This window comes from Meriones unguiculatus, chromosome 3 (assembly GCF_030254825.1).
Source record: "Meriones unguiculatus strain TT.TT164.6M chromosome 3, Bangor_MerUng_6.1, whole genome shotgun sequence".
Classification (NCBI taxonomy): Eukaryota; Metazoa; Chordata; class Mammalia; order Rodentia; family Muridae; genus Meriones; species Meriones unguiculatus.
This window is the reverse complement of record NC_083351.1, coordinates 37,370,227-37,385,189: the sequence shown is the minus strand read 5'-3', so window position 1 is coordinate 37,385,189 and position 14,963 is coordinate 37,370,227. Positions and strand designations below refer to the sequence as shown.

The 14,963-nt window shown below is 51.8% G+C and overlaps 1 protein-coding gene across 5 annotated transcripts in view; it reads left to right on the top strand.

Moving 5' to 3' along the window:
• The window catches only part of Anks6 (ankyrin repeat and sterile alpha motif domain containing 6), a 41,488-nt gene that overhangs the window by 9,719 nt on the left and 16,806 nt on the right, over nucleotides 1–14,963 (top strand). For all 5 annotated transcript variants that reach the window (XR_009590693.1, XM_021641502.2, XM_021641503.2 and 2 more), the window contains exons 3-11: nucleotides 524–568; nucleotides 1,505–1,709; nucleotides 2,951–3,057; nucleotides 5,256–5,404; nucleotides 6,367–6,565; nucleotides 7,284–7,333; nucleotides 9,549–9,752; nucleotides 10,741–10,894; nucleotides 12,949–13,136. Coding sequence is in view for 4 of the 5 variants with exons in the window: in XM_021641502.2 (XP_021497177.1) it covers nucleotides 524–568; nucleotides 1,505–1,709; nucleotides 2,951–3,057; nucleotides 5,256–5,404; nucleotides 6,367–6,565; nucleotides 7,284–7,333; nucleotides 9,549–9,752; nucleotides 10,741–10,894; nucleotides 12,949–13,136 (1,301 nt within the window). In the remaining variant the exon portion in view is untranslated. The remainder of the gene's footprint in view (nucleotides 1–523; nucleotides 569–1,504; nucleotides 1,710–2,950; nucleotides 3,058–5,255; nucleotides 5,405–6,366; nucleotides 6,566–7,283; nucleotides 7,334–9,548; nucleotides 9,753–10,740; nucleotides 10,895–12,948; nucleotides 13,137–14,963) is intronic.

Genomic DNA, 14,963 nt, shown 5'->3' with positions numbered 1-14,963 from the left:
CATATGGGTATTGGGCATCCAACCTGGGTCCTCTGGGAGAGTAGCCAGTGCTCTTAACTGCCGGACCATTTCTTCAGCCACTGAAGGTAATGTTTTGATAACTACAGTGTGCTGTCACGTGTCGATATTTCACAGGCAAAATTAGCCATGTCAACCCTAACTGTAGTTGACATTGAGAGTCGTGGAGTCACTCCATCATGCAGCCTGGCTGGGATGGCTGCCGGGCGCTGGTTAGCGCAGTGGTTCTGAGGAGGCTCCATGTGTGTGAAGCACCTCTTCCCTACACCAGCTGCTGATCCTCGGAGCCTGGCGCTGTGGACATGGTCTATGTGTTAGTGGTAGTGGGCCAGCCTGTCTAGAAATGTGCACGCAAGCTCACGTGGAGCTCAGAATCACTGCCCCGAGCCTCTGCCCCATGGCTCCTAACAGCGTGCCCTTTAGAAAGCCAGCCTGTGCCCTGACCCCTGGGCCTTTACAGTTGTGTTATACTTGTCAGTAATTCTAAAAATCTCTGTTCACCCAGATGAGGAGAAGAGGCGTCCTGATATTTTCCACGCACTGAAAATGGGTAAGTGATTCAGAAAGCTTTTCTGGATGTTGAAAAGCCCAAGGCCCACCCTCAAGCCTGACTGATCCCCACGTCTGTTCATGGGCAACAGGAATCTGATGAAGAAATGTGGTTTTGGTTTTCGCTTTATTTCTTTTTGATAGTCTAACTTTTGTGAGATTATAATTTACCCTCACCGGGGAAGGGCTGCGGAGGCCCGAATTTCTTAGAGTTCTACCCACAGGTTCTAGAACATTCTCCCGTGGCCCTGCCTTCCCCTCTATGAGCCCCAGTTTTGTTATGACGGCAGGGCTTTTTGGCTCAGAGTTTCCATGTATGAGAGAGAGAGAATGCAGCACATGTGTGCAGTGGCATTGAGCAGAGGCCAGAGGATGGCCTCAGTGTCGCTCACCTCCACCATCCTTCCTTCCACCTTCACCTCTCTTACCTGTCCACCATCAGAAGGGTTTTTTCTTATTCTTCTGCTTCATGGCCTGCAGGCTGCTGGGATTCTCCTGTCTCCTAGCTCCCTGGAGGAGCACTGAGATTACAAACACCCATGCTACACGTCATGTCTGCCTTTTATGTTTGGAGATCTGAACTCAAGTCCTCAGGCTTGTATGGCATGCATTTTTACCCACTGATCCATCTCCCAAGCTATAGGGTTTCCACCTTCAGGCAGCCCTCCTGGATCTCTGCTCACCATCTAGACCCCTATTTTTCCTCTTCAGGCCTGCGGCCCTTCCTCACTCTCCCTACTCAAACAGACACAGACAGCACTTCCGTTTGTTCATGTGCTGGTCTCAGTCTGTCACAGACAGGGATCTGAGTGGGGCTTTCTCTTACCCACCTTAGTGGCCCCCCCTCCAAGATCGTAGCAGAGCAGAGTGAGCAAATGTTCATCGTGGGAGACTCTGGACCCGAACCATGGCTTACCTGGACTCCTGCCATTTGTAGGAAACTTTCAGCTGGTCAAGGAGATTGCCGACGAAGACCCCAACCACGTGAACCTGGTCAATGCGGATGGGGCGACCCCATTGATGCTGGCGGCTGTCACCGGGCAGTTGCCCCTGGTACAGCTGCTGGTGGAGAAGCACGCAGACATGGACAAGCAGGACAGCGTGCATGGCTGGACGGCCCTCATGCAGGCCACCTACCACGGGTCTGTGTCCCGCACTTCTTCCACATGAGGCCAAGCAAGTGCTCTGGCTCGGGTGGGGGTGGGGCTTTCTGGCCCAAGAGGACAACCTGTAACCCAGGGCTTTGGGGACATTGAGCAGAACAGCTGGAGTGAACGTGGGCTCAGTTCTGCCAGCCTCCTCTCTGTCTGGGGTGCTTGCCAGCCTTCCGCAGGGGTTCGCAGTAGCTGTGGAACCCACACAGCAGGTGCATCTTAGGTAGAAAGAGTCCCTTCTCATTTGTTTTCGGCTGAACAGTGATTGGCTCCTTTGGAGTTTCCACGTGGTGGTTCAGAGACTTCTGTCATGCATTCCTTCTATGATATGAGCAGCGGTCACACATGCCCGAGCTTTTCATGACCTTAGACACTGGCAGTCATCTTAACCTTCTCCTTTAAAATAATGTCACCATCCCAGCCAGGTGGGCTGTCACCCTCCTTCAGGCCTCTCTGGGGACATCTTGTAGTTGCTCAATGTCCTGGCTCCCCATTAGGGGTTCTCCTCTTGCCTGGTTCAGCTGGCAACATCACAATCTTGCATTGGTTACCTTATCTGATGAGCTTTAAACCCTTGACCCTGCCAGAAAGTTCTGGAAGGAAAGTCCTGTCCACAGAGATGGAGGTGTGGTGCCTTAGCACTTAAGGGCAGATGCCCTGGTTTTATTGTCATTAAGGAAGGAATGTGAGGACTGACAGAAGGCACACTGGCCCCTGACCTGTTGAGTGACAGGGTATGACGGACCATGAGGACAATGGTGATTGCCTGTGTGCTGCCCAAACACTGGAAGGTTGTATGCCCTGGTTAATGTTTCCAGGCCTGTTGTCTGGGAACACAGCCACACTTTTCCTGTCACTTGGGAGATTAGCTAATTTTGTGTCGCTCTTAACAAAATGCCTGAGGCAGTTAATTTAGGAAGAATAGGTTTATTTTGGTTCATGGTTCTAGAGGTTGCTGTTCAAGACGGAGCAAGCAGTCCCAAGGCTTCCAGCCTCTGGTATAAGTGTTCATGGCATGAGCAGAGAGCATGTGCTCAGTCCAGGAGGCAAAACCTGAGCTCCAGAACCCCCTTTGGGGTACAAGCACAGTGACCGGGAGGCCTCTATAAAGCCCTCCCTCTGACGGTCCGCAGCACCTTCCTGTGACCAAGCCTTTGCATATGGACTGCAGGGTGATCAACATCCCGGTGAGCACAGGGAGTCTAACTGCCTGCCTCTTTGCTCCCCAGAAACAAGGAAATTGTCAAGTATCTGCTAAATCAAGGGGCTGATGTTGCTCTTCGGGCCAAAAACGGGTACACAGCCTTTGACCTGGTAATGCTGCTGAATGATCCTGGTGAGTAAGCCTGCAAATGGTGCTCAGCCTCCACATCCTCACATGCACCTGGGAACCCATGGCTGTATGAAAACTGTGCTGATTTGTAGGAAAACCAGTCTCAGGTGTCAAGGGCACACTCCCGTGCCCTTGGGTCAAGATGCTAGCCTTATTCCAGCACCAGCCATCATGGAGTTGATGGAGAGAGAGAGAGCAATCAAGGGCACGTGGCTTTGGAGGCGGTTGGGACCTAGATCCGTCTGTGGTCATAGCCAGAAATACCAAGTGACTCTGCAGAAAACATTAAGAACCTTTGGCAAGAAAAGGCAGGTGGAGGAGGAGCCCCTTCTCTACCATGTGAGTGTTTGGAGGTCAAAGGTCCTGCAGTCATGTGTCCATGTCTGCTTTACATGCTTCTTTGGGTTGTTGAAGGCCCGGCTGCCCCCTCCGTGCCTTGCCTGCTCTAACTGGCCCCTTTCTAAGGTCTGGGGCTTCCAGAGAGGGGCTGGGGTCTCTCCGACATGTGACTCTGATTATCCTGGAGGTTCAATCTAGAGACAGGGGAGTTCAGAGGCCCCTAAGCCATAGGCGTTGAGCCAGGGCTGGGATCCCAACCCCAAATTATGAGAACAGGAGCTTTTTAAAAACTACACTTGCTTTGTGCATGTCATGGTGCACCTGAGGTCGGAGGATGATTTGCAGAGGTTGGTTTTCTCCTTCCACCATTGGAAGTTTTTAGGATTGTACTCAGCTTGCCAGGCTTGGTAGCAGGTACCCATTGCCCTGCTGGCCTTAAACTCAGCCTCCTAACTACTGGGATTATGGGCTTCTGCCATACCGATTGTTAGTGTTTTGGGGTTTTTGTGATTAGAAAAAAAAATGTTTATATGTATGAGTGGCATGTGTACCACATGAATGCAGTGCCCATGAAAGCCAGATAGGACATAGGATCCCCTGGAACCAGAGCTGCAGCCTGACATGAGCTTCCGTGTGGTGCTGGGAACTAAACCCCGATCCTCTGCAAGAGCAGCAAATGCTCTTAACTGCTGAGCCATCTCTCCAGCTCCTGGGGTTTTTTTAGTGAAAATTTTGTACAAAAAGATGAACAGGTAGTAGAGTGCAGGTGAGTCCAGGTGGTCCCCAGCATGGGGCCTCCTCCTGGGGGTCTGCATGGATGCATTCCTCAGCCCCGGAGCTCTGAGTGCTCCCTTCACAATCTTGCCCAACACTACTTTTGAAACAACCTAGTTGAGCTCACAATAACTAATGGTACGTTCAACACTTTTATTTGCATTCATTTTATGCTGAATTTTTTTCTAGTGCCGAAAGCTTTCATTCTGCAGTTCCCCCTGGGAGGTGGTTTGCTCAGTGTGGCCTCCTCTTCAGTGAGGTCATCTCAGATATGCAAGAGAGCTCACCTGTGTGTTAGCCTGACCACACGAACTTAAGTTTGATCATGCATCTTAAGTTGAACTGTGCGACTTGGGTACCTGGCTCACCTGGAAATGGTCAGAGACCGGAGAATCTACATCTAAACCTTAAGTTCAGCTTCACCCTCTGCACTTTAAAGCATGTGTAGAAGAAAAAGGAGCACTGCTTTGAGGCCACTGATGTGACTCCCAGCCTCACTGTTTGGCCTGGGCGTTCCTGCCAAGTCCCTCATAATACTGCTGCAGTGGCACACAGTTATTCTTTAAGACATCCTTGAGGTGCTTGGTGGCCGCTCAGATATTCATACCTCTGATGGCCTCAGCAGTTTCACAGATGTCCTTAAAGTGATCATGAAGATCTGAACCTCTTGATTTGCATGATTTTGTAGGGTTTTCTGGGTCAAGAGAGTAGTGGACTGTTTTCACAGTTTGCCCTAGGCACTTGCAGGAAAAGTAATGTGATATAAAATTCTCTTAAGCACATACTGAATGCCAGCACCTTGAGCTCCTGAGGAGTCCCCTTGAAATCCTCAAGACACTTAAGAGACAGACTAGGAACTGCTGTAGTCCGGCTGAGATCCTGTGCTTTTCAACACCAGCCTTCTGGGAGTGAGGGGACCTCTGAGAACATCAAATGGGGAAGGGGGGAGGGTGATCTGGGGACTTGGGTTATGCCCGCCTTGGTGTTACGGGACTGAGTTCTAAGGCTGAGGAGTTTTGACTTGGGCAGCTCCCCAGGGCCAGGAAGATGTATATTCACTGGTCAAATGCTGCTTTCTGTGCCCATAGACACTGAACTTGTTCGACTGCTGGCATCTGTGTGCATGCAAGTGAATAAGGACCGAGGCCGGCCCAGCCACCGGCCACCTCTTCCCAACTCGAAGGCCAGGCAACCCTGGAGCATCCCGGTGCTCCCTGACGACAAGGGAGGCCTGAAGGTTTGCCTTCCTCTTTGAAAGCCTGGGGGCGCTGCTGCTTCCTGTTGTCATGGGTGGGTTAGCTTTGGGGGTAGGGTGTCAGCCTGACTTGCAGGTGAGCTGGAGAGCTCATAGGAAATGAGGGGACTAGAGGAGACTGGGGTGATCACATTAGCTGCTTTGCAAAACTATGGAGCCCAGAATTGCTCTCCACAACTTTAGGACAAGCCAAAAATCAAGACGGTGGTTTAGAACCCCAATTTATAAATGGAGGTTTTCTTTTCTTTTCTTTTCTTTTCTTTTCTTTTCTTTTCTTTTCTTTTTTTTTTTTTTAAATCCTCAGGATATAGTCCTAAGCTAGACAGCTTGTGTGTGCAGTACACTCACTGGGTCTGTGGCTCTGTTTTACCTGTGGGACGCTGATCTCTGCCCTGCTTCTCCCGAAGCAGGGGCACAACTCACAACTTACAGTGTTGTCTCTTGTGGCCATGACTGCATCTCATCACTGTGTGTTGATGGGAGCTCCGTCTGTGAGCAGTGCTGGGCTGAAGCCTGCTTCCACACTCAGTCCTTGGAGAAGACCAGCGGTAGCAATAGATGGGTTGGGCTCTAGTTCCATCCCTCTCTGGGACATCCCTAGTTCAGGTGGAGGGAGGCTGTGCAGGGACAGGTGTCAGGTGTTTGGAGCGACCCTTGTGGCCTCTGTCTGGCCTGGGCTAAGGTAAGGCCCCCAAGCAGCCAGCTTCTTGCCCACTTCCATTCTTCTCTGCTTTCGGGCGTTGAGGACATTGAGGACATTTCCCCCAGTCTGCTGGAAAGTCTTGGGAAGGATTTGATGAGCAGTGTGGTCTTTTTGGAAGGCTGCTGTGGCTGATTGCCAGTGCCTGCCTGGCACCCAGGAATGGGGAAGCTATTTGGAGCTTGTCCTGGGAGCCTGTCCTGTGGTTCTTACAGCTGACTCCTGTCTCCTCTTTCCCACACAGTCCTGGTGGAGCCGGATGTCCAACAGGTTCCGAAAGCTCAAACTTATGCAGACACTGCCACGTGGGTTGGCTGCCAACCAGCCTTTGCCTTTCTGTGATGAGCCTGAGCTGGCGCTGGACTCCACCATGCGGGCACCCCCCCAGGACAGGACTAGCCACCTTGGGCCACCTGAAGCAGCCCATGTGACCAAAGACAGCGGTGAGAAGGGTTGCACATGGGGCAGGTTCCTGCAGCGGTGCCAAGGTCAAGGTCCCACTCCCCGAACTGTTGGTTGTGAGATGAGACAGGACCAGTGGCTGGTTTGGGAGACAACAGAAGTAGGCAGACACCATGTGGAATGTAACAGAGTGAGACAGCAGTTACCAGGGCAGGAGCCCCATGTTCTGGTTCTTCGCAGCCTGCTAAGAACCCCAGGCCAGGCACAGCGTCTCTTGCCTTTGATAGTGGTGTCTGCACCATCCAGTGTGATTGCCTTGTGGTATTGAAAGTGTCTTGAAATACGATAAGTTCCTGCAGTGAGGTAGTGAGCCACACACCACTAGGGACAGTCAACTGACTGAATGACCTCGCCCAGTTGCTGAGGAGATTTCCACACTGGAAGGAAAATGGATTTGATAAGATCCCTGCAGCAGTCAGATGCCTGTCCTGGATCGACTCCTTTGGCACCGATGTTAGAGACAGACTATTGAGTGGGCACACTGCTGTCTGACCCATCATGGCTGTGCTTCTGCAGAGGCTGAAGACACACTCGGAGATGACTTTAAATGCTCCCTCTGTTAGTATAATGAACACTGGTTGTTATTAAATATTTAAGCCCCCAGAAGAGCTAGATTTCCAGGACGCGGGGCCCCTGCCACCACTCTGCAGGCTGTGGTCACAGGGAGGGCCATTTTCAAAGCTTCTATTTGTTTTATAGGTCCTGGGAGCTCAAGAAGAGAGAAGGAGGATGTGTTACTGACAACCATGGTGAGTGGGGTGCCTGAAGCATGAACGGCCTAGCCTGTGGGCTTTGAGCAGGGAGTGGAGGATCAGAACAGGGATTCTGTGCTGGTTGCTGCTGCCCAGTCTGTTACAGTGAGCCCGATGACCGCTGGGCCCTGGCTGCTTGGTTCTAAGGAGCAGGGGTGTGAGTGTTTGCCTCCACGGTAGCCACAGATAGGTGGGTGGTCAGAACCGGCCCCAGTGGATGAAGCGCTGGCCCCTAGGGATCAGAGCAGACGCCAGCTGTGAACTGTGAGCAGGGCCTTATGAGCACTTGGCGTCTCATGCCACCTACGCTGGCCTTACACAGCACACAGTGCAGAAGGGACGGTGTGAAATCTGTCCAGGCGATTGGGTCTCTGTTAAACACCAGGGATGCCATTGCTGAACCGATGTGGGAAGTAGATCATGGCAGGAAATCCGCATTCGCTGACGTAGGGGGTAGCTTTGAAGAGAGATTGTCATCCATGTGCCCTGCTCCCCGTCCCCCAGGCTTTTAGCCTAGTGCTGTCTGACCTTGACTGTGTTAGCGCACCTCTCTGGCCTTGATGTTTTCTGGCACTAAGACTCTCAGAGTTAGAGAACCTTGGCACCAGGATCCTAGTTTTGGCCAGCAGAGGGCAGTATTGTCAAGGACAGGCGAGCCTGAGCAGCACATACCAAGCCTAAGCCTCGGTGCAGAGCTCAGTCGCCCCGCCTTTGTCCACACTTTGCCAACAGGTGTAATTGGGGTTCCCCTCAAGATGATCAAGGTCACACATCCAGAGTGAGTTATGGTGGCATTTTGTGGTTTTCATCCTTTGTGGATTTCCTAATTATTTTTAGGGCCTGGTGTTATAGACTCATTTACACTAAAAACAGCAAATACCAGCACCTCCTAAGCCTGCAGCTCTTTACACATCCTCACTCAACCTCCCCAGAGCAATTTCGTGTGTTGGACCTGATTTATTAACAATTTACCGTGATCTTTTCCATGTCATTAAAACCTTGTTTAGCCACATCATGTTTAATAGCCGTGTGACAGGACAGTCCATCACGGAATGAGTTCACCCAGCACAAGCCCATGGAGCGGGGGCCGGCTGTCTCTAGCTCTTTGTAATTTCAACGGCTCTGTGGAACGTCTTACACTGCCGTCTCCTCGGCTTCCCAATGACTCCTCGGGCAAAGAATGTGAGAGTCACTGGCTTCCAGAGGGTTGGAGGAACTTCACCCATCCTCGAAGGAGTGGAAATGGGTTGACTGACCCAAGTACCCAGCTCCCCTCGGGTAGAGGAAGCTGGTCCCTTCCAGAGGGGGTGACACCCCTTTACAGACTGGCAGAGAAACAGCTTAGGCAATTGGGGAAGCCTGGGAGGCCTGCCTACAGCCCCGTCCGGCACTGTTCTGCCCCCTGCTTGTGTGCAGCAGAGGGCACCACTGTGCCCGCCCCATGGCCATCGTGGGTGGCTGCTGGCCCATGGCTCTGTTGGCCCCAGAATGGTGGTTTGCAGCCAGTGGTGCAAAGATGCCTGCCTGTTCACTTGTCCACCCCCAGGCAGGGTTAGCCGTGGGATGTCTGTCCCCATGGAGGACCATCTGTCACCATGGTCATTCTTTCCTTAATTAACGTGAACGTGGACACGGACTGCTGCTGCAGACATCCAAGAGTCAGTGCCCTGAGGATTTTATACTGACTGCAGCACAGATTCACAGTGTAAAACTAAGTCACAGTTGAAACAGTGTCAGTGATGGAGGCATGGCCAGGGTGTGGCAGGCGTGGAAGGGCGTGTGGCTCGGCTTGAGCTCTCAGCCTTTGTCCCTTAGGCCTTTATTCCGGCATGGTGCATGCCGGGTTTGTAGCTCTGCACCCTCCTCCTGCACTGTGGGGCTCCAGGCATGCCCACACCCCAAACACATCCCGCTTATCCTGTGTTGGGCATGTTCTTGGCCCCAGCTTCCGTGCACGCTCTGTTGTGCTCAGTTCTCTCCCATCTCCTTTACTCTAACTGAGCATCTCTTCTTCTCTCTGCTTCTCCCTGCGCATGGCCTCATCTGGCCACAGTGCATGGTTTACTGGGAGGAGAGCCTACAATGCTTTCTGGGCTCCTGTTGCCAGGGGAGAAATATTTAGGGTTGCCCTCATCTACAGTGCTGGGAGACAGGGTCCTTCTCCAGTGTGGGTCCTTCCTGGGCCCATCTAATCCTGGCCTGTCTTTTTCAGCTACGAAATGGAGCTCCCTTCCCCCGACTCCCTAGTGAGAAGCTGAAGGCCGTCATCCCACCCTTCCTGCCCCCGTCCAGCTTTGAGCTGTGGAGCTCTGACAGGTCCCGCACCTGCCGCAATGGGAGGGCAGACCCCACAAAGACTGCGCTGCCCCCAAGAGCGAGCAGGGCCCACCCTGTGGGCTACGTGGGCACAGACACTGTAAGTCATCCAGTTCCTGGACTATGATACTACTCACAGAGACCCAGGTGTGTGGCCAGCAGAGGGGCCTCAGACACTAGGACCCAGGCTCATAGCAGCTGCTTTGTTCCTAAAGTGAGCGATGTCTCTTAGTCTAAATAAATCCTGAAAGAACTGAACAGGTAGGTTAAAATGTTGCAAGGGCGGGACATGGGAATGGGGACCTCTGTCCCCGCTGGCGCCCTGGCTGCTCTCTGGGGAGTACAGCTTTCCCACTATGCCTTCAGTTGGTGAGGGAAGTAGGACCCAGCCAGAGAAGTGACCCGAGAAGTGACTTGTTGGCTATCACTGGCCTAGTGGGGTAGGTTAAACATGGGGTTCATGGCCTCTAATGGAGTCTAGAATGTTGCTCAGGGCTGTGACCAAAAACACACACTAGGGGCCACTGTGTACACTCCTGAGAGGAAACCCACAAAAGGTCCCTTTGACCCCGGTAGTCTCTAGCCTGGAGCCATTGGTCTGTTTCGAAGCTGCCCAGCATGGCCTCTTTTTTCAGAATTCCCTGTGTCACAAGGAGGCCTGAGATAATACTTAGGGAGCATCTAAGTGACCTAAGTTCTTGTTCTGCCCCTCTCTCCCTCCCTCCCTCCCTTCCTCCTTCCTTCCTTCCTTTTTAAAAAGGTTTTATTTATTTTATGTTCATAAGCATTTTACTTGTATGTGTGTACAGCATTTGTGGAGGCCAGAAGAATGCATTAGACCCTCTGGAACCAGAGTTGCAGATCACTATGAGCCCATTGTGTGGGTGCTGGGAACCAAACCTGGGTCCCCCAAAGGAGCAGCAAGTGCTTCTAACCTCTGAGCCATCTCCCCAGCCCCATCGTCCTGTGCCCTTAAGTCCTTAGCAAGCCACATCATTGATAAGGACCTCTGAGATGGAGGCACTTGACAGTATTCACAGGATGCAGAAGGCCTGATCCTAACTGTCTGGTTCACTTTGTACTTGCAGGCTGCCAGCAGGCCAGTGAAATTCCCCAGCATCTCCAGAAGCCCCACCTCTCCTGCCAGCTCTGGGAGCTTCAACCACTCGCCTCATTCCTCAGGGGGTGCCAGTGGCATTGGGGGCATGAACAGGCTGGGTGGGGAGCCACATAACCGCTCAGGTAAGTAGCCACAGGCCTCTCAGGGAAGTACCTACTGGCCCCAAGCTCCATCTACGCACAATACCAGAAGCGGCTGCGTGCCAGCCACTTCTTGGTGCGGCTGGGGAGTTTTTTAATGAACTATCAGTTCAGGTTTGCTTTCACTCATTTTCCTGAGATGAAGCTGGATGGGGAAGTAAGATGTCAAGTCCGTAGTGGTTTTCTTATTTCTCATTATAAGAAATGGAGAAAAATGCAGGGGGGTTTTATGGTGCACAAACTTGGCAAAGGCTAAGCCTCAGGGAGTTTCTGCTGGACAGATGAGGATGCCGAAGCTCCAAGTGGCTAAGAGTGGTGGCCAGACTTACCAGAAGCTGGAGGACATGTCAGAGCAGGGCCTGGGCAGTTCCAGGCTACAGTGAGCTTTCAAGTCCTCCCAAAGATCTCAAGGACAAGCTAAGATAGGGCTGTGAGGGGGCACACCTGTGACAGGCCTGCAAGCAGCTGGCAGAAAAAAGGCCGGATAAGCGGAGAGTGCGGCTCCCCCATGCGGCCTCCCTCGCTGACATGCTGCTGTGACCTTGCACGATTTTGTGCATATTATGAATATTCATACAGTCAGAATGATTTATTGAACACTGTGCCAGGCACGATGCTGAGCCATTTAAATGGTCCCTGAGCAATTTCTTTATGTTGTTGTCTGTGTGCTGCAGGTGAGGGAGCTGGGGTTTCCAGTGACTCAGATGAGGTCACACAGCTCTGATTTGAACCCTGATGAGCCCTGATGAGCAGGGGTGGGATGGGGTGGAGGTAGAGCGGGGGTCTGCTCTGTCACTCACATTTCAAGTTGATATGCATATGTCTGCCGCTGCTCTTCACTGTGTTGGTGTGGCCACCTCTTAGCCAACTCTGGATCAGGCTCTCCTATAGTCTTACTCATGCAAATAATGCCTCCTTGATTTTTTTTTAAATCTTTTACTTATTTTGTGTATGAGTTTGTGTATGTGTGTGGGTGTGTGTGTGCTTCAACGTGAATACGAAGGTCAGAGGACAATTTGCAGGGGTCAGTTCTCTCTGTACCCCCATGGATCCCCGGGATCCCCGGGATCCCCCTCAGGTCATTTGGCTTGCCGGCCTAAGGTGATATTTCAGGCTTGTCCAGTGATTTTTGTAGCTGAGACGCCATGACTGAGTCAGCTGTTTGCCTTTTAAAAAACACGAATGTAGCTGGGCTGTAGTGGTGATAGTGGCACACACCTTTAATTCTAGCACTCGAGAGGCAGAGGCAGGCTGCTCTTTGAGTTTGAGGCCATCCTGGTCTACAGAACGAGTTCTAGGACAGCCAGGGCTACACAGAGAAACCCTGCCCTGAGAAACCAAACGAAGTGAAAAACCCACCGCCAGCAACACAGTTGATGTGGTTGGTTTGTTGTTAAAAATCTCTCTACACTGAGTTACACCCCCTCACTCTCTTTTCACTTTTTACCATGAGAATGGCCATCACTAAGATGCTCACTCAGGCTTTGAACTTGAATATTCTCCTGCCCCGAGCCTTCCTAGTACTTAGGTTCCAGGCCTGCACCGCCAAACCTAGCTAGTCAGTAAACTCCACGTAAAGTGCTGATGAGTACATCCAGGAGGGAGTAACAACTGTGTTGCACTATGAATACCAGTTGCTAGTGGCTTCCTGGGAACAGCCCCAGAAAGCGTGTGCGTGTGTGTGTGTGTGTGTGTGTGTGTGTGTGTGTGTGTCTATGTATCCATCCTAGCCCCTCTCTAGGCTGCTATACACTTGGGGAAGCTGAGAGGAGGAGTGGCGATTAGGATGCAGTTAGAAGGGAGAGCTCAACACTCGAGTTCTATGAGGTTAGGGATTTACACATCCTGGCCCTGGAGGAATGAAGACAAGCCAGCTCTTGCCCTCCCTGCTTCTCACCATGACACTCAAGCCCTACTTCAGTCCCTTTGGGCCCTTGTGTAGAACTCTTTACAAGCCTGAACCTTGAGACCACTCCACCGTGGGGTGGGAGATACTCTCAGCACAGTGCTCACTCACACTGTCTCTGTCTCCTCAGGTGGCAGCGTAGACAGCGTCTTGTCCCAGATTGCCGCTCAGAGGAAGAAAGCAGCAGGCCTGTGTGAGCAGAAGCCCAGCCAGCGGTCCAGTCCCGTGGGGCCAGCGGCCGGCTCCAGCCCACCAGAGCTCCCAGCTTCCCTCGTGGGCAGTGGTAGCGGTTCTTCCAGTGGTACTCCCAGCAGCAAGGTGCTTGTTCTCTGGGTGCCTGTGACACATTGTTTTCTCCTGACCCACATGCAGAGTTGGGTGTCAGGGGTTGGAGGGAATCTCAGTGACACTGCAGTCATGGGCACGCCTAAGCTTCCTGCCGAGGTTTGAATCTGTCTGCTGCAGGCCTGTGTTCACCCCACTTCTCCAGTGGAGGGTGAGGGTGGTGCTGAAAGGGGCCCGGATACACGCCTCTCATGTGTCCGTGGAGTCCTACCTTGCTCATACTGTTCACTGCTGAGAGCAGAGAGTTAGCAGCAGGGCCACCTCAGGGGTCTATCCCAGCTCTCGGCCCGCATCAGCTCAGGGGTCTACCCCAGCTCTCGGCCCGCATCAGCTCAGGGGTCTACCCCAGCTCTCGGCCCGCATCAGCTCAGGGGTCTACCCCAGCTCTCGGCCCGCATCAGCTCAGAGGTCTACCCCAGCTCTCGGCCTGGGTCTCAGCAGGTGTGTGGGAAATAGTCCGTTCCTGCCCAGCTACTGCTGGCCCCACAACTTTGTTATCCCAACTCTCTTTGCCAGCAAAGCCTTGTAATTTAAATTCCTTTTATAATTTAGTTCCAGAAGTTTCTTTCTAACACATAAGCTTATTTCTGTTATGTTCAGAATTATTTATGTGAAGGGCCTGTATAATTAAGTTTATTTAGAGTTCAACTTTAGACAAAGTTCCTCTTGATATTTTGATGGATTTTCTTTATCAGATATAAAAAGTTTATGTAATTAGTGTATTTCTCTTTTCACAGTTTCTACTTGGCCACTCGCAGCTACTCATTAAAATAAGTCTAGCTGAGGGCTTTTGGAATAGTTTCTCCTTTGTTGTCTAAAGTGTTCTTTTCTGTTCTGAGGGATTTATTAACTCTGATAAATATCACTTAGCTTTCTGTCACTGGTGTTGGAAATAGGCATAAGTTTATCAACCATTACCTCACTGGGCTGCATCTGTCAAGTGTAACAACATACAAGTCTATTCTGATGAAAAGAAATTAGCTGCCAAAAGATACATCCCAGAGGCAGTTGACAGGAAATGGTCTAGTTCTGAGGTCTCCTGACGATCGGTGCAGTGGTAACTCCATGCCAGCCTACTGCCCTTGGCTCTCAGGGCGGGGTCTGGGGAATCTGTTCCTGCCTCTTAGTCCAGGTCTCTTAGAAACCACTGCCCCAATCAGAGGACACAGAGATGGGCTGTCTGCTGCAGGCTCTAGTAGTGAGTGCAGACAGGAAGTGCTTTTCAACAGCTCCCTTAGGAAGAATAGAAATTAGTGCTCAAAACGGGAGCCTCCTGGATCGGGATTATACTTCATTTTAAAGCAGGAGGTTCACTGCTGTGGCTGGCTTCTGGCTAGTTCACTGAGCATGGAAACCTGATCCACTGGGAAGGCAGAAAGGGTGAGTCAGAGGCTGAAGAGGCTACCTCAGCATCTCTGTAGGAGGGAGGGTTCAGCCTCCCCCTCCACCCTAAAGCTGGGGTTGACACTCAGAGCATCTGTTCAGCTGTCAACCTTCAGTCAGCAGCTGACTCTCGACCTCTTTGCTGACCCATTATTAGTTGTATCTTTCCCTTGGTCTGAGGATTTCCCAGGGATCTTCCCATCGCTGATGCGTAGCTTGGCTCTACCGTAGTTCTTCACTCCTGTGTGCCAGGGTCTGCTTTATGCCCTCGAGTGTCTCTGTTTTGGTGAGCATCCCAGAGCCACTTAAGAAAAATGTGTGTTCTCTTACTGTCTCTGGGAAGGGAGGTCTGTGAATGTCGCTGGCTCTGGGTGGCTGGTAGCACGGCCCATGTGTCTATATCCTGACTGATTCCCC